The sequence below is a fragment of the Strix aluco genome, chromosome 1, assembly GCF_031877795.1.
Source record: "Strix aluco isolate bStrAlu1 chromosome 1, bStrAlu1.hap1, whole genome shotgun sequence".
In the NCBI taxonomy this organism is placed as follows: domain Eukaryota; kingdom Metazoa; phylum Chordata; class Aves; order Strigiformes; family Strigidae; genus Strix; species Strix aluco.
In genome coordinates this window covers 104712015-104734278 of record NC_133931.1, presented here as the reverse complement: position 1 = coordinate 104734278, position 22264 = coordinate 104712015, and the positions used below count along the sequence as shown (strand labels likewise).

General features: G+C 42.3%; 1 protein-coding gene across 3 annotated transcripts; it reads right to left on the bottom strand.

Annotated features, from left to right (window-relative positions):
- Window positions 1-213: 213 nt before the first annotated feature.
- ADNP2 (ADNP homeobox 2) lies at window positions 214-21882 on the bottom strand. Of its 3 annotated transcripts, none has more exons than XM_074829990.1 (5): window positions 21288-21880; window positions 14471-14631; window positions 12764-12883; window positions 8578-8667; window positions 214-4713 (listed from the first exon to the last, which is right to left on the bottom strand). In XM_074829990.1, the coding sequence occupies exons 3-5, from the start codon at window positions 12869-12871 to the stop codon at window positions 1636-1638; spliced, it is 3276 nt and encodes a 1091-aa protein (XP_074686091.1). In that variant the 5' UTR covers window positions 12872-12883; window positions 14471-14631; window positions 21288-21880; the 3' UTR covers window positions 214-1635. The 3 variants fall into 3 exon arrangements, with proteins under 3 accessions (XP_074686091.1, XP_074686092.1, XP_074686096.1); XM_074829991.1 differs by lacking the exon at window positions 21288-21880 and adding an exon at window positions 14854-17451; XM_074829995.1 differs by lacking the exons at window positions 12764-12883; window positions 14471-14631 and having other exon boundaries at window positions 21288-21882.
- Window positions 21883-22264: the final 382 nt, after the last annotated feature.

The following is a 22264-nucleotide window of genomic DNA, read 5'->3' as shown; positions in this document are numbered from 1 at the left end:
TGTCATGCCCTTTTAGAAACAGCACAAAAAAAGTTCTGTATCTGCTTTAAAAACTACTGCGCAGGGCAAAAGTATGCTCACTGCTTCAAAAAATAGAAATAAGCTTGGGCATATCACCCTTTTCTTGTAACACTGGCACAACTGACAGAAGAGCCTGCTCTATTTTTTCTTCTGGGAAAGAAGGGTGGGGAGAGAGGGATGAAGAAAAAATAATGCATATTATAGGTTATTTATTATGTAACTGGCTGTTAACAATATTTGGAGGCACTGTTTGACAAGCCAGATAAAAACCAAGCATACCCAGAAAGACAAGGCCTCAATGTGGCCACCTGTACTAGTTTGCTCTTCAAATCAAGTGAACCTTCCCAACAGCTTTTCTGTAATCTGTAATAGGGAAGCTAGTTCATATTGAACAAGATTGTCTGTTTGGGTTTTATACTATACTTATGCTCTCTATAGGACAATAAAAAACAATCACTACCTAAATATCATCAGTTCAGGTACTCAACAGTTTTAAAATCTTGATGCTACCAACTGATCCAGTTTCAGTTTCTACAATTTCTGATGCAAAGGTCTTCAAGCCATCTAAGTAAGTTGCTGGGGAGGAAGCACTGCTCAGTTACTACCTCACGCAACAGCAATTTAAAATGAAAACCAGATTTTTCACCAAACTCCGGTGATATTAGGACAGGGCTTCTAACGGTAAGTGATGTGCACAGAAGTCATATACTCCACACATCAAAGCAATCTGCCACTCTCCAAAGCAGTTTTGCTTTCTGAAAGAGAAAAGAAACCAAATGCAGCTACCATGCTTTGAACAATAGGTATTTAAACAACCAGGCTTCAACACCAACAAAGAGTAAACGCTTCTGGTTAGCAAGATCTATTTAACGGGTAAGAACACAACCATTTCAAGTCAGTTAATTATAACACTTCAACAGGCACCCTCAAGTCCCTCAATCCCCACCATGATGATACTAGTTTGATACTAGAAATCACCAGACTTAACTGGCACAGATATTTTGACTGGGGGCGGGGAAGAGATTGCCATGTATTTTATTGCTACCAGTGCACTGGGAATTTGAAGGGGCAATGGATGTAATGGCTACAATTGGTTCTTCAGTAGATAAAAATAGGGTTAACAAAATTAGGACTTAAAACCACAAATAATCAAATAGATGTTTTTCACATAGTTTACCTCAGTATTTTAACCAACATTATACATTTTATTGTTTAGAAAAGATGACGACATTGCAGAAAAATAAAATAAAATTTGTTTTTAACAGGACAAATGTTTTACATGGTGGTATAAAAAGTATAATAGGAGCCCGGAGGGGAAGAAAGGGAAACAGAACAAAAAAAAAAAAAAAAAAGAAACAAACCTCAAAAAAATTACTACTCCAGAAAAAGTAAAAAGCTAAAACAAATTCCAGATGTGTAAGTCTGAAGGTTTTAGCCTTTTCAAATACACAACTACGTGTGCCTTTCACAATAACAGTCACAGCTGAACAAGACTTTTTGTACTACTGCACCCTTCAACAGGCCAGTCCGCAAGTTAAAACAAATAATACAATAAACTGCTAAATCAGTAAGTATGCAATTATGGATTGCTTTTAGCTGTTATAAAAAGCTTGTTTACATATCTAATGGTTCATCTTTTATATTCAAGCTGTGCTTGACATTTTTTAGTTCAGACATACTGAAACCCAGCAGCACAGATGGTTTGTCATTACTTATCGCCTTTAAGCATATATTCCTCCTTTTTCCAAAGAATGATGCAACATCAATTTTCCACGCATACAGCAGCGAGGAAAGTAAGTCCATCTCTTTTTTAGAAGGATATGGCCTCTCATGAAAGTAGTCTGTCAAAAACTGGGTTTGAGCCTCATACGAGCTGTGATCATACTGTTTAGGATCTACTGCTAGAATGCGAAGTTCCTCACTAGAAGGGAGCTTCTTCATCTCAGTCCTACTATTAATCTTTTGTCGTTTGAAAGGCACTACCCCTAAATTCATTTCTCTTTCTGGAGTTAGAGCTATGCCAGTACTTAAGCTCAGAGGCTGCTGTTCCTTGTTCCTTTGGTCTTCTGCAGCAAAGCAGGAATCCGATTGCTTTCTTTTCAGTATCACAGAATCGTGCTTTTCACCATTCAAAAACAGTAGCTCTTTCTTCTCAGTACGCTCAAGCTGCATCTTCACACTTGAGTTGCTGTCTTTGGGAGCACTTCTACAACGGAGCAAGTGTACAGCAATAGCTGTTAGAGTCATATTTCCAGTGTACACACCACAACAGTGGATGCACTTGAAAGCAGGAGACTTTAGAATTGTATGTACAGTTGGCATTATATGATGCCGCTCTTTCAAATGCATTTCATAGGTTTCTTTACTAACAAACGTACCAAAGCAAAAGGGACAGGTTAACACTTTTCTGTTGCATTTGTTATTCGCTTCTGCTGTCTGAGGTTTCACTTTGATGTAAACAGGGACAAGTGTCCTTGAATTTAGTCCCGCAAGCACTGCCAAATGTATTTCTCTTTCACCAATGTCTTCTTTTGGTAACACTGTACTGAAATCAAAGTGTGGAAACACAAGGTCACCCTGAGCATCATTACCTAGTTGAAACCCTCTGTTGCTATAATCTGCATGTAACTGCTTTTTCCCATTGTGTGTTTTATTGTGCTCCACGAGGCTTTTTAAGTCATGGAAAGTAACTGTGCAAAACAAGCAAGCTAAGCCATGCATCAAGAGATGTTTCATGAGCTCTTCCTCACAGAGAAAACACTTACAAGAGAAACAACGGACAGTCTTTTCTGTCATCCACCTCAGAAAGGGTGCGCAAGCTGCAAGCTTGTCAGGTTCCGCGGTATTCTCCATTTTTACCTCATTATGCTTGTGGGCCACCTCCATGTGCACCCGGTAGACATTTGATGGGAAAAGCTCATTGCAAACAGGGCAAGTCTTCCACTGCTTAGCCTGCCTGGTAGCCTGACTTGTTTCAGGCCCAGGTGGGGAGGCTTGCAATGATACATTCTGAGACGTTAAAACCATTGGAGGAGATGGTGCGCTAGCCGGTGAGTGGGACAGCTGAGTTACTGTCCCAGACTGCATTAGCTGGATGGGCACTTGTGGTGGCGTCACGGTTGCTACTCCACCACCAGGAGGTACAGGCAAAGTAACTGACACCGGGGCAAGCGTGTACGTAGGTATCCCATTAACCTGCCTACCGGTTGGAATCAACTGCCTAAGTATAGAACCTGTAGTCAAAAAAGTTGCATTTTGAGAAACTGCAGGTTGAACTGGCTGATTTACTGGGATAACTGCTGGGGCAACAGGTTGATTAAGCTGAAGAAACCTAGGTCTGACCGGCTGCCTGACAGGAACAACCCCAGAGGCAACAGGCTGGTTCAGCTGGAGAACACCCGGCGCAACTGTCTGCGTCACGGGAAGGACGCCGGGACCAACGGGTCTACTCACGTTCCCAAGCGACTGGTTGACAGAGAGGACTCCTGGTGCAACCGGCTGATTCACAGGGAGGACTCCTGGTGCAACCGGCTGATTCACAGGGAGGACTCCTGGTGCAATCGGTTGACTCACAGGGAGGACTCCTGGTGCAACCGGTTGACTCACAGGGCTGACGGGCTGAGTAACAGGCAGCGTTCCAGCTGCAACTGGACCATTTATAGTACCAATGGGTTGATTAATAGGGAAGAGCCCAGGCCTGACAGGTTGATTAAGAGGAAGAACTGTGGGGGCCACCGTTCTATTTACGGTCCCAACAGAATGATTAAGAGGAATAGGTCCAGCCCTCACAGGTTGATTAAGGGGAAGCCTGTGGGAAACAATGATAGGCTGGGAAGGCAACGGCTGAATATTAACATTGTTTTGACCTACAGGAAGATTACTAGATACAAGAGTAACGTGCGACGGGGCGACAACCAGAGCAGAAGTTGTATGTGGAAGGCTACCAGAGGCACTTGGGACGGTCAGTGATCTGACTGTGTTTTGAACTGCTTTTGGCTGCACCACACTCTGGTTTTGATTATTCTGTGGAAATGCAAGCTGGATGCAAGCCGGAGATGTGACGGAAGCTGGTGGGGCAGTGGCAGGCCCTGCAGATGGAGCAGCCACTGCCACACCTTGGAGAGGCTTTGGAGCAATATGCATTTGTTTCACGAGTCCTGGTTTCTTAATATGTTCTGAAATCACAGACCGAAGTTTGTTCTCCAGGTCTCGGTGTGTTTCAGCTGTCAAAACATGATACATTAAAGAATCTTGGCTGTTTGCAGAAGCATTACATTTTTTACAGTAGTGCTCAACAGAATTCTCTTTACTTTCATCAGGTTTCTGGCCAAAATATGTACTTATTAAGTTTTGGAAATGGTTCATCAGCACATGTTTCTTCATATTGTAATACAATGTGTCTGTAAATTGACATTTTAGACATGTAAAGTTTATAATATCACTCCTGAATTGTTTCATGCCATCCAAAATGCTGACGGTATAGTTCTGTATTCTTTTATTAGATGAATGAAACATCCGGATATGTTTTCCCACTATTTTGGGATCAGAAGCAAATGCACATTTTGGGCAAGGAACCACCAGCTCTTGGTCCATTTCATCCTCGTGGTAACGGTGCAAGTGATTCTTGAATGAAGTAAGCAATTTTGACGAGAACTTGCATAAGCTACAGCAGTACGGCTTTGTTCTGTATCTCTGCAAACAAAACAAAAACATCCACTTAGAAACTGCCAGTTCCTAAATCCCTGTTATCTGTTTGACAGTAAGTCTGTACTATCACCTGTCAAAAATGCCTTCATGGGGTGTATAGCATGTATCTTCTCAGTTTCTTCTGTTTTTGAAAAGCAGATTTAAAGATGACATACTTAAGGGGAGAAACATTTGTGCCCTTCTGGCTTCTTCATAATTTACTAAGAAGCCTTAAGTGAGTTACTTTCTACTCCAGTTCATAAGAAGTAATTCTGAAGCCCATTTTTAAAGATGGGAATTACAGAACAAGCTAAGAAGAATTTGTATGCCACTGTACATAGGAGGTGAAGCCTTAGCAACTAGGAATAGCAACCCTTTTAAAATATGACACTTTTAAAGCTTTATGTAGTTCACCCATCTAATGAAGAAAAAGATAGAATGGGTGGGGATTTTTGTGTATTTCAATCCCCTACCCTTCACTGAAAGCTCTCCAAAAGTACCTCTCCCAACAAAGCCACAAAAGACTAATTTTTTAAGAACGTTCTTTTGGAGCCAGATTAATAATAGAAAGGAATAAAACCCTTTTTTGTGATAAAGCAGCAATGACCTCTTCATATTATCTCAACATACTAGATATTCCATCACAGTAATTAAGAAATTTTATCTAGCACACTCATTATAGAGCATATAGATTCTTCCCAGATAAATATTTTAACTGTATAAAAATAAACCTATCTTCCACTAAACAGTGGTTTGCTCCCTCAGTTACGTGTCACTTGACAGCATTACTCTTCATATCCATATGGACATTATTTGTTCTTTCAAAAAAAAAAAAAAACCAAAAAACCTGTCAACCATTTTTTCTTACCAACTTCCTAGAAAGTCAACCACAGCTCCTGCCAAAAACTACAGAATCAGTCACAGCAACATCCAGGTGACAAATCTGCACTCTCAAACATGTAGTGGAAAACTTGTCTGTTCCCTCAGATGTGTTTTTCCACCTTAGTGACTTCTGCCCCTTATGAAACACCATCCAAAGGGAACAAGCTGTTCCACCACTACAGCACCCAGCCTAGCTAGATCACCCACATACAGGTCACAGACATGTTATGAAGAACTGTAGCAAAAATCTCTGCCAGTATTTTTTTGTCATTTCATACAGACATGAGGGTGTCATCTAATAGCAGTACTAGAAGAGGCTCCTGAGGATAACCAAAATCTAACCTGTAAATTCAAACAACTGCATCAGATAAAGTCGCTGCCTGTCTAAGGCTGCTGAGGAGTACACTGTGAAGGTATCAGTGAATTATCCTCTATTTCTACTCTTTAGGTGTCCGGTCAGCTGCTAGTAAACAGCACCACAGCAAATTAGAAGACCCTTCAATCTTACTATATACTCAGCATACTGAGTAGAGAAAGGTCACTACTGAACTCATGAAGACACTACCGAACTAACGAAGCATACAGAGCATTACTAAAACCTGCACCTCACTAGCCTTACTTCTGAAGAAGTCAGGTGACAACAAGAGGTGACTGCTTATTTTAATTGGTTGTCCAAGGCCTAGAAAATCTTATATGCTTTTAAATACTGGGCCTATCTATACATTCTTTTATTCCCTGCCACCACCACCCCCCCACTCCCACGTTTCTGGTTTGGGTCTTTCTGTCCCCATAAACTTACACCATAGTGTAATGCACTGTCAACATTTCCTTGCTGTTAAGTCTGAATAATTGTTGTAGAGTATTCTCACTGCACCTAACAAGTGGTCCAAGTGTTGAATTCATTTACTATTCCATAGAAACAATGTTTTTACTTCTTATACAAACAAGCACTGCAGTATACCATTAAGGAACCACCCCAGTACCTGCACACTGGTAAGTCTTGGAAAAACAATGTTCCATTTCTTCTTATATAATTTATTTTTTGATGGAGGTAAAAATTATAAGACTTCAGCAAAAGAAAAAGTTAGTTCTGTACCTCAAGTTCTACCAAATTAGGACAAATCCTAAAGTCCCACTACTCAGCTCAAAAAAAAAAAATCCAGCCATGAAAAAAAAAAAAAATCAGAAAAAATTCTGTTTCAGCAGAAGTATATGCAAGTCTACTACTTTGAAGTTTTCTATATGAAAGAGAGCTCTTCCACAGACACCTTAGAAAATTATTTCATCAGCATGTTCTCCTTGCATCTAAGCTGCTTTTTTATGTTTTTAAGTGCTATTACAGTCTACTAATGGCATCTCAGTTTTATAGAAAATTTGACAAAATAAGAATTCTAAGCCACTTAGGAAAAATTACACACCTTGGAGATTGACCAACACAACCCTAATCTACAAATGGAACCCAAAAAGGCTTATTGGAGGCATTTAGAAAAAATTAGTCCCACTCCAAAGAACATACCCCAAAATGCAGTAACACTTTCCATTGTGTTTCATGTCTGGGGAGGAGGGAGAACCTTCCCTGTTCATCTAACACTGAAGATCTCCCAACATTCAACTTCTTTAGTCAGAAGGTGGAGGAAGAGGCAAAAAACACAAAAATCAGCAAGGCTAGAGCTCAGATAACATGCTGACTGGAGCCAGGAGACCTGATAAAAGAAGTTTTCCATGTGCATAAAGAAGAAAAAGAAGGAGGAACTAAAGAAAAAAAGAGAGAGACCTTCATAACCATCAACAGGATTTATTCCATTCACCTAAACTAAAGGTAGTTTTGACTGAAGGTGACTTTAAGCCTTCTCTGAAGTGGCACTAAGGCTAGAAGCAATCTGTCTCTGTGGACCTAGCCAAACAAGTCACTCTCATCCACAAATTCATGTGACTCTCTCATCCACAAATTTGACTCTCTCATCCACAAATTCACGTGAACAGATGAACCTCCGGCCTTAAATGTGTGAACCTAAGTTCAGGAAAGGACTGGGACACAAGACAGATGAAGGTCCTGAAGGGCAGGAGGGGTCACTTTCTACTAAATGACAGTTTGGCAAAGACTGAGTGGCTTTGTTTGGTCAGGCTGGATGTTGAGGGATTTGTTTAAAAATGCAATTATTGCACTTGGCAGCCTCCATCTGTTTTAAAGACAGTAAAGGCAGATAAAATAATCCTGGCAAATCACCCCTACACTACTCTAAACCATTACCTTTTGATTCAGCGTGAAAAGAGCAGACCCACTGCTGATTACATATTGTTGACAGGCCTTCATCGTGGAAGCAATGAAGAGGCCTAAGACTCTTGAGCAAGACTGAGAAGAGGTTACCTTTTCTTTTGGATACACTCCTATGCTCTACATAATACCTTAGAAACTTGCTAGAATATAAAATTATAGAAATCCTTTGGTTTGGTTCATCTCAACCCTGCCTTTTTTATAGATTCTAGCTTCACGCAAGATTCCAACTATATAAAACTAAAAGCTATTTCACATACACAAGTCTAACTGGATTATGTTCTCCAATGCAACCCTATTCCAAGCCGCTAATGACAGTTCCAGATTAATCCACTCACACCTATGCAATCACATTTTCACCCTTCCAATGAAACAAGCATCACACTGTATACAAGAGCATGTTAAGACTACACATGAGATTAGGCTAAAAAGGCAGAACATTAGTGTGACATCTTCAATACTGACATTCAAGGCTGTATCCTTAAAGACAGTGAACGGCATATACAGTCCTTATAACCAGCTGCATTACAGGGAAGAACACAGAGGAAATGAAAGATTATTCCCTAACAGTACTTAGAAAACAGATGTTAAAGCTATTTTTTTTTTCCTATAAGAAAAGGTGTATTTCAACTTTTCCAGGACTTCTGTAAATGGTAAAATTCAGCAACTCCACATGCACATCTACCCAGAATTTCTAACACAAATATACATACCTTCCTTTTGCCCACAGACTCCCAAGGAGAGACATCACTCCATGAAGTGTTACAAAAGTGTTTTTCACCTGGATCAAAACTTTTAAGATTCTAAAAGAAAAAAGAAAACAAGAAATAATCTGCTTTTGCAGACTGTTCTGAACACAAAAATAGTCTCAGTACAGACCAAGGAAAAAGAAAAAAGGAAAAACCACACAAAGAGAGGCTGGATGGAAAGTCCATACAGTATTTGGATACAGGTCTCAAAACAGATTTCAAAGAAATTATTTCTCTGACCCCTCTTTGATTTATTTTACCTCAAATACTTGTTCATATGACTCCCTTGTAATATAGTAGGAATTCTGATCACTTCATAGTTACTGAAAATAATACAGGAGTGAAAATATTTACACTTTAATTCCATTGCTTCTAGCCAAGTTCACAGTGAGCACTGAAAGAGATTTTCTCCCTCAACTTTCCTCCTCCTAAATCTGTAATATTTCACTATTTACTTCCATTTATTAACTTACCACTATGGTTTACTTTACAACAGGTTTTAGTATTAAATCTTCATAGTATTGCTATGCTTTTAACTTGGAAAAACGAAGACATTCCCAAAAGCTTATTTCACAAGCAGCAGTAACTTTCCTCAAGCTGTAAAAGCAACAATATTATCACATCTGGAACAACCATGTCAGGGTAAACAACTTTGCTTATAGCATTCTTCTAATTAAATCCATCAGAGCAGTTTATGCTCCTCAAGCCAAAGCCAGCTACTACTCTAAAAATCTGAAGTTGCTCTCGAATCTTTTGAGGGCTACACACAGCCAAACACAAACTTAATGAAAAAAATAACTAGATTCCTGTTCGCTAGGCATTTCTTAAGACCCTAGGCTAGCTTCAACACCACACTAGAGCATCTTAGATCAAACACAGGCTCCAAACCCAGGCTTAACCCACAGAAAACCAGTGCTTTTCCCCTCACATTTTCCTTCCCTTTCACCAACCACTCATCACTCAAAATTCTGCATGATGCTTAGAGAGGGCAGGATGTGTTCACCTCTGCACCAAACCCCACTGCAGATTAAATCATCTTCAAGAGAAATGGATTCATAAATCTAATAGTTTGCAATCAAAAAAACTGCAATATTTAAGTGACATTTACAAGCAACACAGGATATACTGAGCAACAAAAAGAAGCAAAGCCTCTAGCAGTCAAATATACAACCCTACTTAATGCAGGCTCTGTCTGCACTAGGCTCCTGTCCACACTGTGCAAGTGTGAGCATCCCTGTGTAACAGATTATAGCGAGCCAGAAGGTCATGCCAGTGATTATTTGATTTAAATTAAATATTCAAGAATTTAGAAAAATGTAGCTAAGTTTGCAATAAGCTTTCTAGCTTTTTCAACCTTCAAGTTTCCCCAAGGAGATTCCTGAAGAGCTCAGGGCAACAATAAAACAACCCCTTCCATTCTAATCAAGGTCTAGGTACTGAGTCATCTATTTGCCCTTCAGCCAAACCTTCTTAAAAAAACACCTTAGAAAGAACCCTTGCATGGAACAAGAGAAATCCCACAGCCTTAGAGAACACGATGCTTTTCTTTCCTATGCCTGATAGAGAAAACAAAGAGACTTAAGGTTTACTAACAATTCTTCAGCTGAACACACTGGAGTGAATTACACACTCTTAAAGAAGTTTTCTTGAAGTTTATGGCCTACCCCAAACATGTTCTACTTTTGGTTGCAGTACTCTCCAGGAGATGCTCCTAGACTTGAATGCCAGATTCCCACAAGCCAAATGTGTGATAGTAAGTCTAGGTAATATTGCTGAAACAGCTATTTCCTACAGAGAACTATTCACTGATAAAGAAAGATAACCATTCTTATCATGTAATTAGTCAGTGCTGCAAACGGCTATCCTAAACTCTTGCTTTAAACAGAGATCCACGTTGATATCCCAGAAGCAAGCTTTGATCAGCTAATTTGTTATGCCCTTCCCACATTTCTCGCTTGAGGAGGGCAGGAAAACAGAAGGGAAAGGTAGCAAGAAGGGAATAAAAACCCTCTGAGATGCCTGATTAATCCTGATGCATACATAGTGGGTATTTCTAAGTTTAAAAGGAAAACATTTTAAAACTAAGAACTGCTCTCCCTCCTGTATTAAAACCACCACTGTTTTCCAGAACAAAAAGATAAAATGCTCAAGAGTTTAAATGAAGACTTAAAAGATCACAATATGTTAAAGCTAAAACAAGTTTACTAAAGGAAAGTCTCTGACATTAGTGTACTTAAAAGTACTACTTTGAGAATCAAACTAGTAATCTAGCACAAAAAGCTCATGTTTTCTTCCTAGTAGAGATCAGTTAAGAACTTTTAGCCTAAATCCTAATCCATTTGGTCTCCAACCTACAAAGAGATACTGGTTGTATGTGAAATTCCTTCACCTTCCTCACAAACTACTGTCCATAATCATGCCTTATTAGAACAGTTTAAGACCAATTTTAAGACCAGATGGCAAGTCAAGTCTGTGTTGTATCATATCACAGCATTTCCTAAATTGTCCAGCCTCCTCACAAGGACAATGTCCAAAAACCAATCTTAATATCTGAGGAAAAAGAGACAAACCTTAAGTTACTTCTCACCTATTAAGACATCACACACCCTATTCCACCAAAAAGAAATGCCATCATCATATGAGGCAAGTACAAATCAAGTTATAAAAATGATTCTTCTTGCTGCTAAAGTTATAAGAAAACCGGTCCCGGATTACTTGGAAAAAACAAACTGAAGTTATAAACTTGGCTGAGGGAGAATTATTTGCAAAAAACTAAAATGGTATTTTCTTGGCCCACATCTCAGAGAGCTTTTTCTAGAATGGGAATGTTTGCTGGGTTCCCCACCACCACCACACGTATTAAAAATGAAACAAAACCAAACACACACCACCACCACCTCCAAAAAACAACCAACCAAACATGAACACTTTATTCCTCATTCAACATTAAACACCATGCTACAATCAAAAAGTTAAACTGCAATCAATTTCATAGCAAAAAAATTAGCATCATCAAAACATTTCTACCTCAAAGGGTCAAGACAGAACAGCTTCTGACTTCAGAGGTTTAATTACAAAACATTATAGAACACAACAGTAAGCAGCAAGAAAATGGAAATTACTAGACAAATACACTTTCCCTGAGCTGTTATGACATTCGTTTAGATATATCAAACATTATTCAACTGCAATAACCAAGAATGTTCCATAATTACTTATGCATGTAGATCTTAAGCATTTTTTCCCCAATCATTTACTTATACAGTTTCAGAAAAAAACACCACAAAAGACACAATAGCACCCACACAGACAGTTAACTTACTTTAGTACTATTATACAAAATTAATCCAAACTTTTGACTATGGTCAATGTGAAGTCACAAACACCCTAAAAGCCAAGAAAGCCTGTGTACCAGCTGGCTGAAATGCATGACTGTTTAGACACCAAGTTGCACTACTGCATTTGCACTTTTTTCTGATATTAGGCTTGCCAAGCTGATGGTGTGAATTCCGCCTGCTTGCTGCACAATACCTTCTCCTGAAAGTGGCAACAATGGTGCTAGGTTCATATTGATCACCCCAGTACACTTGCACATACTTTCTAAGAGGCAGAACTGAACTACAACTGAGTTAAGACAAGTTTGGTATTTCTCCCTAGACAAAGTTTAAAAGGCCTGCAGCAAGGTTACTGGGTCTAATTGCTTGTCCGTTTTCAGAAATACTGACGATTTGTATATCCTTCAGAGGTTTGCCCTTGATATGTGATGCCTTTGAGTAGGCTCAAGTCTTCATCTGCTTGTGACTTTAAAAGAATCACAAAAAAGTTGCTGTGTAGTACACAAATATCATTTCATTAGACTGGTGTTTTTCCTAAAGCTGTACTGTTTCCTTTTGTTGAACTATTACTAGCAGAGAATATGCAGCACCATCTATAACACATCTTGTTAAGAAATAAGAGTTTCTTTCAATGTTACATACTAAAACACTAAATTCCACCCCTGGCATATGAATAGTTAGTCATGAGTAATCCATCAAGTAAAGACCTCACCATAAAGATCTACAGCAGTGGAGCATCATATATACACTAAAAAGTGGAATGGTTGTCAAGGGTCTAAGTTTCAGATTGGTTTACATTATTTCAAATGCTTTACCTTCAACAATTCCCTGCAGCTGTCAAGCCCAAGATCCACAAGAATGCCCTTCACCTTTTTTCGAGCCTTCCTGATATTATCAAGATTTTGAACAGGAATTTGAAACATTTTGCAGCTTTCCTGAAAAAGAAATACAAAAAAGTGATGGAATACTTGAACACAGGCACTTGCACTTAACAATATTAAAACAAAAACTGAAGTCTGAAAAATGTATTCTTAAATATGAAAATCCAAACGCCTTAAGCCAGAGAACTGGTCTCAATAATTCCCAGTAAATCATTTGCTTCCTCATAAAGGAAACAGAATCTGATTTGGGGGGAAAAAAAATCCTTTACATCTCTATCTAAACAAAATTCCAAGTTTTTCTTTCAGATCTTGGTGTCTATACTGTGTTTTGTGGGGCTTTTTTGTAAGAGAACATGAACATCTGAATTTTACTAAGTTCTACTCAGAAAATTACTATAATCTCACTTAGGAAGGAGGACTTCAACACTTTTCAACTTGAATGTTAGTGTCAAGATAAGAAGCCTCTCTGATAATTTGGTTTGTTGTCATGCATGAACATGCTTAAAATATGATTGCTAGTAAAATCTAAATTCCCCACAAAAGTTTCTGCTGTTGTAAGCTGATATGGACCTTGGCATAAAACAAGCTACTACAATATTAATGCAGTAGAAATAAAACGTAATTAACGTATGGCACTGATAGCTAAATATGCTGAATTGGGACAAATTTTTTTAATACCCATATGCTTTTAGTTCTCGTCCTCTTACTCTCCTAAGGAGTGTATATAGCTCTATCGCCTTCCCCTACTCCAGAATCTGGATTTATACCCTATCCTGTTCCCTCCAGCAAGCTGCAATAGCTGGACTCCAACATACAGAGGAGGATGACAACTAAAGCAAGATTATGGAAAGACAGATTATCTGCTGCAGGTCATCTGCCTGAAGGGTTGTTGTGCAGTGTGGGTGCCCACCTGTCTAGAACAAACCACCAGGAAGGGTCCAGTGCTTCCCCAACAGCTAGGCCTTTAGCACTCCCTGTGCAGCTGGGCTATGGGCACACCAGTTGCTTATCTTCAGCTCCCAGTACATCATAAGGTATCCCCATGGGTTTAGCTTTAGAAGTATGTGCCTTTATCACCTCCTCCCTAGATTACAGCAAAATGCAATTTAGACTGAGATTTAAGAAACTTAAATGGGCACAGAATGCAACAGAACTACCCTGCACTTAAAAAGGTCACTGGGAGCTTCACAGGTATTCCTTTGTTCTTAAATAGCTGGCAGAGGACCCAACAGAGTTTAAAAGATTTCAGTCCTTACTGCTAAACAATTCATCCATCCAGGACAAGCTCTAACAAGAAAGAAAAAAAAAAAATAAAATAAAATCAAGAAAATCCCCAAATAGTACTTCAGCCTTAATGGTCCTGAATGTCTTGAAAAGCTATACTTCTCAAAAAAAAAAAAACCAAACCAAGACCACTGTCAACATGAAACCTCTGCCTTGGAAAGGCAAGACTTCCCTGTAAACAGTTGCAAAAAAGCCCCTCCCATATAAGACAAGTTACAAAAGGGGGGAAAAAAAAAAAGAAAAAAATGTTTTCTATTTTGTATGTCATCACTCAGGAAGACAAAAAAACAAACCTTAATTTATGTACAAAACATACAAAAAATTGAAGCTTTTTAAATTAAAATTCAAACAACTCACATGCTATTCTCCTCTTCTTCTCTCCCCAAAGGAAAGGCGTGTAGAGAGAAATGGAGAGGGAGCCCCATTTGACAGATGCTAGTCTTGTTTTCTAATATTTTTTATCAGTAAGAAGTCTGGAAGACATTCTGATATCATTGGGGTAGGTGTGGAACAGGAACCTATACAGAATGGAATAAATCAGAGTAACTAGTCTGGCATTCTATCAAAATTCAAGGAATAAAATTAAGACATAAAATCCTCTTTTTAAAGTGAAGTGAAGCAGGAATTTGTATCCTCTCTGGTTAAAGCTTTATGATCAGTCCCTCCATGACAGCAGGTTGTATGCACCAACCCCGTGGTCCACTGCAGGTAACAACAGAGCTGACAGGATGTCAACATACTCAGATCAGCCAGAAGATGTGGTTCAATACGTTAGGCTCCACTGGAAACAGCTTCTCCATCTCATTCCTTTAACTGATACACTGATGCTACTGAAGAAGGTGAAGCATACATTTCTTGAGGCATGTCTATCTCACAAAAAAAGAAAGATTACTCTGCAAAGGGTCTATAGTATGTAACATCCATGTATCTCAAGAGTTTTCTTAACCAGTCATCTTTCTGAAATGGAAGCCACTAATTTAGGAGGAAGAAGAAAAACAAAACAAAACACTTGAATATAAATTACTTATTTTCCAGTTTTCAGGTAGTCGGTCTTCAATCCAAAAAGATGTATATTTCTATATGATGTGCAAGGTTATTCAGCTGGTATTTAAACAAACTGCTTGGGAGCACGACTATGTTACTCATCTAACATTCTCTGTATCCATTAGACCAGCAATGCTCCATCATACAGGTCACAAAATTTCAACCTTCTAAGCTTATTCCCTCAAGCCCTCAGTTTAATTGCCTGATTACTATACAGTTTATTATCCATACCTCTTTTACTACTACTTTATTTCTCTTGTATTCTGGACATTTGTCAAGCCTTAGCTTGCACTTTTGTTTCCAGGCATAGGTACAGTCAGTCTTTTGCTGGAACACATCCCATTCTTAACCAGCAAATTCAACATGAAAGCACTGCTGTAAAATTAAACCTGAGTTATTCTAGCCAAAGAGTCTTGATCCTTTTACCGCGTTGGCTACCTGCAAGACAAATTTATCTTAAACTACTTTTAATTGTAGTTTCAAAAAAAACCCCAAACCTTAAAATCCACTGAGTTTTCACATATAGTACCTTTTCATAAACAGAACCAAGGCAAGTTAATAGCAAAATAAAAGAATAATTGTAGCAGCGGATGTCCCAAACTAAAAAGGTTAAAAAGGTTCTAAAAAGGTCATTCAACCCCTGCTCAGGCATTTTATCCACCAATCTCTTCCTGGATTTCCTGTTCATTTAGGTAACACCTCCCTAACCATACAGCATGTAAGGAGTTGCATGTAACACTATGTAACACTTATGTAACAGCATGTAACACTAAAGGTTCCCTCAATTTCTACAACATTTATAATCATATAGTATAACATTCAGCTACGTTCAGCTTCTCAACAAAGACCACAAAAGTAACTCTGCCCTTCCAGTAGTAGTGTACTATTTTAATACTATTCTAAACAAGGTAACAGTCTGGACAGTATCTTACTAATCAATGACAAATACCAAGTAACTATGCTCGACTATTTCTCTGCATTAAAAAAAAAGCAGAAATACTAACGTTTCACCTCTTCAAAGTGAGAAGCCACAAAATGAAAAGTTTTTATTTGCCTTCCTTTTAGTCTACTACTTAGAACAACACTCATTCACCTCAAAAGAGACCTCAGGAGAACACCCAGTCCAGGCTCCTATTCAAAGCAGGCTCAACAATGAATTTCAACCAGGGCACATGGCACGCTGGCCAGCCAGGTCTTGAAAATCTCCACAGACAGAAGTTTAACAGCCTCTCCGGGCAAGCGTTTCCAGTGATGGACTAGTGCTCACAATGAAAAGATTTTTCTTTACATCATTTCAGCACCATTTCAGTTCGTGTTCCTAAGGAAACTAGGCATATGTAATCAAATTAAATATCAAGCTGCTATGGAGCTCGAGGAAGGAAGATGCATGAATGTGCCTTCCACATACATGCAAATATATCCAGTAAAATCGGACAGTAAACTAGATAATCAGGCATTTCCAAAGATTTCGTAAAAACAGGCAGCTAGAGAGACACCCTATGAGAAGATCCACAGAGAAAAAGGCCACAATGTAACTGTTTTTAGACACCAGATAATCTACACAGAAACCAGATCTCCAGAAGCGTTCCTAGGAAGCTGGTCTTCACTAGTCTCTTGCCCACAGAACTGCTTATAGTAGGGAAATTATGAAAGGCTTACGGAATTTTGTCCCTTCATATCACCTGCCTTGGAAATTCAATCATTCTTAGTTTTCATACTTTATCTAGTAAACTGTCATTAGTAACTGTGGAAGAGATTTTTATAGACACTTTCAGGTTTTGGGATATTTGGGTGGGAAATATTCTTAATGGTTTGTTCACCAGCTTGTATTTCAGCAGTTATCAAAGTTGACAAAGCATCAATAAAAAATTCTTTATTTTCATTTTAGTAAACTCATTAGAAATTGTTTTCTCAACTAATACTGAATTATCAACAACTGCTTCATTCCTGAAAATGAAATGAGAACGTATGATCTACTAATTCTCAGAATATAAAGAACACTGGATAGAAAACACAGCAGCTAGGACGACGGGCATGCTGAGGAACTGCCTAGAAGGATACGAGTTCAGCTTGGTCATGCTGAATTGGCTTGGATGGGCACACGCTTTGCTGGGTAAAAAACTGGCTGGATGGCCGGGCACAAAGAGTTGTGGTGAATGGAGTTAAACCCGGTTGGCAGCCGGTCACAAGTGGTGTCCCCCAGGGCTCGGTTTTGGGGCCACTCCTGTTTAACATCTTTATTGATGATCTAGACGAGGGGATCGAGTGCACCCTCAGTAAGTTTGCAGATGGCACCAAGCTGGGTGGGAGTGTTGATCTGCTCGAGGGTAGGGAGGCTCTGCAGAGAGATCTGGACAGGCTGGAGCGATGGGCTAAGGCCAACTGTGTGAGTTTCAATAAGGCCAAATGCCGGGTGCTGCACTTGGGCCACAACAACCCCCAGCAGCGCTACAGGCTTGGGGAGGAGTGGCTGGAGAGCTGCCAGTCAGAGAGGGACCTGGGGGTGTTGATTGACAGCCGGCTGAACATGAGCCAGCAGTGTGCCCAGGTGGCCAAGAAGGCCAATGGCGTCCTGGCTTGTATCAGCAACAGTGTGGCCAGCAGCGACAGGGAAGTGATCTTGTGCCTGTACTTGGCACTGGTGAGGCCGCACCTCGATTCCTGTGTTCGGTTTTGGGCCCCTCACTACAAAAAGGAAATTGAATTACTCGAGCGTGTCCAGAGAAGGGCAACAAAGCTGGTGAAGCGTCCGGAGCACATGTCGTACGAGGAGCGGCTGAGGGAACTGGGGTTGTTTAGTCTGGAGAAGAGGAGGCTGAGGGGAGACCTCATCGCCCTCTACAACTACCTGAAAGGAGGTTGCAGAGAGCTGGGGATGAGTCTCTTTAACCACGTAACAAGCGACAGGACAAGAGGTAATGGCCTCAAGTTGCACCAGGGAAGGTTTAGACTGGATATTAGGAAGCATTTCTTTACAGAACGGGTTGTTAGGCGTTGGAATGGGCTGCCCAGGGCAGTGGTGGAGTCCCCATCCCTGGAGGTGTTTAAGAGTCGGTCTGACATAGCGCTGAGGGATGTGGTATAGTTGGGAACTGTCAGTGTTAGGTTAATGGTTGGACTAGATGATCTTCAAGGTCTTTTCCAACCTAGATGATTCAGTGAATTTTACTCATCAATTTTGTTTTGTTTCCAATAAGCTTATAAGCTCTCCAAAAAGTCATACTTGGATATCTGCTCAACCATGTGCTACATGGGCAGTTCCACTCGCTGGACTCCGTGCCTTCTGAGAGACCTAACTGCATTTATGAGTACATTGGCACCATCAAAACTTATCCAGTCTTTGGAGGGAGAGGGAAGAAATGCATATTGCTTCCTATCAACATCTCTAGGTGTTTTAAGAGCTTTGAAAGATTTGACTCCTGGAAAGAAAAACAGTCAATTGATTAGAATGGACACTATTCTTGTTTATTACTTCATTTGTTGTAAATTAAAAGAGATTAATAAAACTTACTAGGAGTAGTTATGGTCAACAAAATAATGCTACTTTATCTTCTTAAATTCCAACTTCTATTCAAGTGCAACATGATAGAAATCTTAGGTAAAAAAAATAAACATTTTTTTAGCGCAACTAAACCAGAAGCATTTACAGGTCTTGAATTATAGCTAAACCAGAAACATTTACGGGTCTTGAATTACAGATCTCAGTTACAATAATTTTTCTCTTTTCCTGGCTAAAACACACATAGCCATTAGAAGTCATTTAATCCAACACAAAGATGGCCATCATTCAGTAGTCGCTAATGCAGTAAGAAGCATTAAGGTCTGTGATCACAGAGATAAAGATACAGCACAACAACCTGCATCTTACCTAAAAACAAATTTAGATCACTAACTTTAGCTACTGTGGTTTAACTAACTATCATGATGCTTCATTAACACACAATCAAGCCTCTGTTATCCAAGACTAGTTCGAAGAGAAGATGGGACCACACCATTCTAAGTCATGGAGCCTTCCCAGAGCACTGGGACTCACACAGAGCTTGACTCCCTTGGGGATCAGCATTAGCCAGAAACTGAACCCAGCAGGACCCAAGCTCATTCCAGATGACTTGAGCATCTACATGAAGCCTACTCAAATCCCACAGGACTCACCAGACCCGTGTGTTTGAGCGCAGAAGAGTCACACACGGAGCCCAGCTCCTCTAGGGAGAAGTACAGATGTGTTTGTGCTGCCCTAGTCAGCCTAGTATGACTCAAAAGACATTTCACACAGACGCACAGAACAGTTCACAGCACAGATAACCCACAACCTGAATAATTCAGCACGGGGACAGAACTGGAAAAAATAAGGCTGCGCTACAGGTTTCAGCAGAAAGATGGAAGTTTTTCAACACAAGCCAGCCCCACCGGCGTTCAACAAGACTTGACCGAAATCAATGAGTTCCCAGTGGTAAAACATAAGGAATCACAAAACTTTGTACGCTCTTCACTGTGTCTCAAGATTTGCTATAATGTGGGGGGTGCTGTTTTTTACAAAACTTTCATGAAATGAACTATTAGAATTACAGGTCTTATTACAGCTTATAATATAGCATATTTATTACACACGGTTTGTCTAAATATTGCCCTAAAGAAAGTCCCTTTTCTTGTTTAAACTTAAACTGGAAGTTTATTAAAAAGAGCACTAAAATTTCTAGAATATAGATTGGATGGGGGACCCCAAGAGTCAGTCTTTACAAGTATTTCACTGTAAGCCTTTAAAACTTTTAAGGGTTCAAACATGTATTTTTGATGATAGAAAACTGTTAAGGGTAACAACCAACTTCCCCTCAATGGTTTACCTGTCAGAACTTGAGTATTTATCAGCTGAAAGGAAGCCGTTCATGATTTTGACAGTACAGAACCATGAATCACTTCAGTAAACATGAAACAGCTATCTTTTATTCAATTTACAAATCAGGACAAAAAGCATTTCCCACTACTTGCTCAAGCACAAGGCAGTCGTATTCAAATGGTTTTAATGATTTGCACTGTACGGGTTATGTCTGTTTACATGACTCAAACTTCTTTATTTTTTCAAAAATTTATGCATTGCTTAAGTCCCATAAGAATATTTAATGTAATTTTGCATGCCATTAACATTTTACTTCTAATTTTGCATGCACACTATTCCCGTGCACATTACAGTTTTCCATAAACTGTTTCAAATCCCCACGTTGCCTAGAAGTAATTAAGACTTTTCATCCACAGACCACCTGTTAAGATGGTCCCTTACTCTATGGCTTAAGTACTGGCAGAAATTAGAAAAAAAGAAAAGCGGTCCTAAACAGCTGTTTAGTAAACAGTCGTCGTAAAGCTGCGAGTCTTCCCCGTGTTAAAACGCCTCATTAGGCTAATTGCTGCTTCCAATCACGGGCAAACCCGGAAGTCCCTCCTCCCCTCGCGTGCGCGGCGGGCAGGGGACCGGGGGACTGCTCCCAGCCAGCCCACGCGGGCCGCCCTCGGCGGAACACGGCGGACGCCGCCGCGGCGCGGCCAAGCCAGCCGGGGCGGGAGAGCCCCGCCGGACACCGCCCTGCCCCGCCCGCCCCCTGTGAGCGCGGCAGCGAGCACCGGCCCTGCCCGGCGGCCCCCACAGGCCGGTCAGTGGTCGCAGGGGAGCTGACAGCCCCGGGGCCGGCACCCGCGGGCCTGACAGGAGCCGCCCCCGCCCGGAGCCGTCCGGCCACCGCGGGGGGCTTTCAAGCAGAAGCGCCCGCAGGTGCGTCCCGGGCAGGGACGCTCGGAAGCTCCGCTGCTGCGAAGGAGCGGCGCCCCCCCGGCAGCGATCCGGCCCCCCACGCCTCCCCGCAGCACGGCTCGGAGCCCCGACCCTCCCCCTCAGCGAAGCCCATCAGCCCCTCGGCGAGGCGGGGTCTGGGCTCCCCGCACCCCGCCGAGGCGAGCCCGGAGGCGAACACCGAAGCCGGCGCTTCACTGACAGCCGCCGGCACACCGCCTCGCCCCCGGGACTACAGCGCCTCTGCCTGCGGAGGCCGCCCTGCCCGCGTCGGGCACCGCCGCCCCGCCTCCCCGCGCCCCTCGGGGCGGGCCGCCTGCGGGCGCCGCCGGCTCGCCCCGCTGCACCTACCCGGCCGGGCTGCAGGGGGAGCCCGCCGCCGCTCTGCGCCTCGCCGCCGCTCCTGCCGCCGCCGCTGCTGCTGCTGCCGCCGCCTGCCGGGTCGCGGGCCCGCGCCGCAGCCTCTGCCTTCCGCTCCTCACAGCGCTGGCCCCGCCGCCGCCGTCTCGGCCGCCGCGCCCCTCCCGCGCCGCGCCGTGCCCGCCGCCCCGCCCCGCGGCTCCTCCTCCGCCACCGCCTCCTGCTGCTGCTGCCGCGCTCACTCCGCGCACCGCGAGGGCGGCGGCGGCAGCAGCGGTGGCGGCGGCGGCATCATGGCTGGAGCCCGGGACCGACCTCGGCTCAGCCCCCGCGCGCAGCACCCGTCGCCCCGCGCCCGCCCTTCAGCCTCCGCCCGCTCCTCATCCAGAGCCAGAAAGAGAAAATGGCGCTCGATTTATCCGAGGAAGTGACGTCAGGGCTCATTTGCATGCCAAGCAGCCAGCCAATGGGAAGAGACTTGGTCCTAAGCTCCCATTGGCTCCCCAGAGGAGCTGGGCGCGGTTGGGGGCGGGGCCTCAGATGGGGACCCCCCCCCCGGCCCCGGGGTTCACCTGCGACCTTGGCCCCTGCCCCTCCCGCCTGCGCCCTCCAAGGGGCACCACCACTGGGGGCTCTCGCGAGAGCTGGGGGCGTGACGTCATCGCGGAGTGGGAGGAGCCTGATGACACCGTGCCATGACGTGAGATCAGCACGTGACCGCCCAGCAGTGCTGTCCTCCTGTGCAGGGAATAGGGGCTGGAGGCCCCTCCCACCGCCACCAGCCAATAGGGCAGGGCGAGGCCTGGCGGCCAGGCTTCCCATTGGAGGACGCCCCGCCTGGCACCTCCACGCGTGGCTCACACCTTCCCACCCTGGGGCTCCCCTAGGGCTCCCCTGGCGCCCATGTCGGGGCTAGGCCTGGGGCTCCGGTAGGCCGGGGCTCCCAGGCAGGGATCCGCAGGGGCTGC

Bases quoted from the DNA above. Each gene is read 5' to 3' on its own strand.
- ADNP2 (XM_074829990.1), bottom strand. From the start codon at position 12,871: ATGTTTCAAATTCCTGTTCAAAATCTTGATAATATCAGGAAGGCTCGA. The intron at 8,668-12,763 runs GTAAAGCATTTG...TTTTTCTTTTAG, and splicing joins GCTGCAGGGAATTGTTGAAG to AATCTTAAAAGTTTTGATCC. The intron at 4,714-8,577 runs GTATGTATATTT...TTTTGTTTGCAG, and splicing joins AGTCTGTGGGCAAAAGGAAG to AGATACAGAACAAAGCCGTA.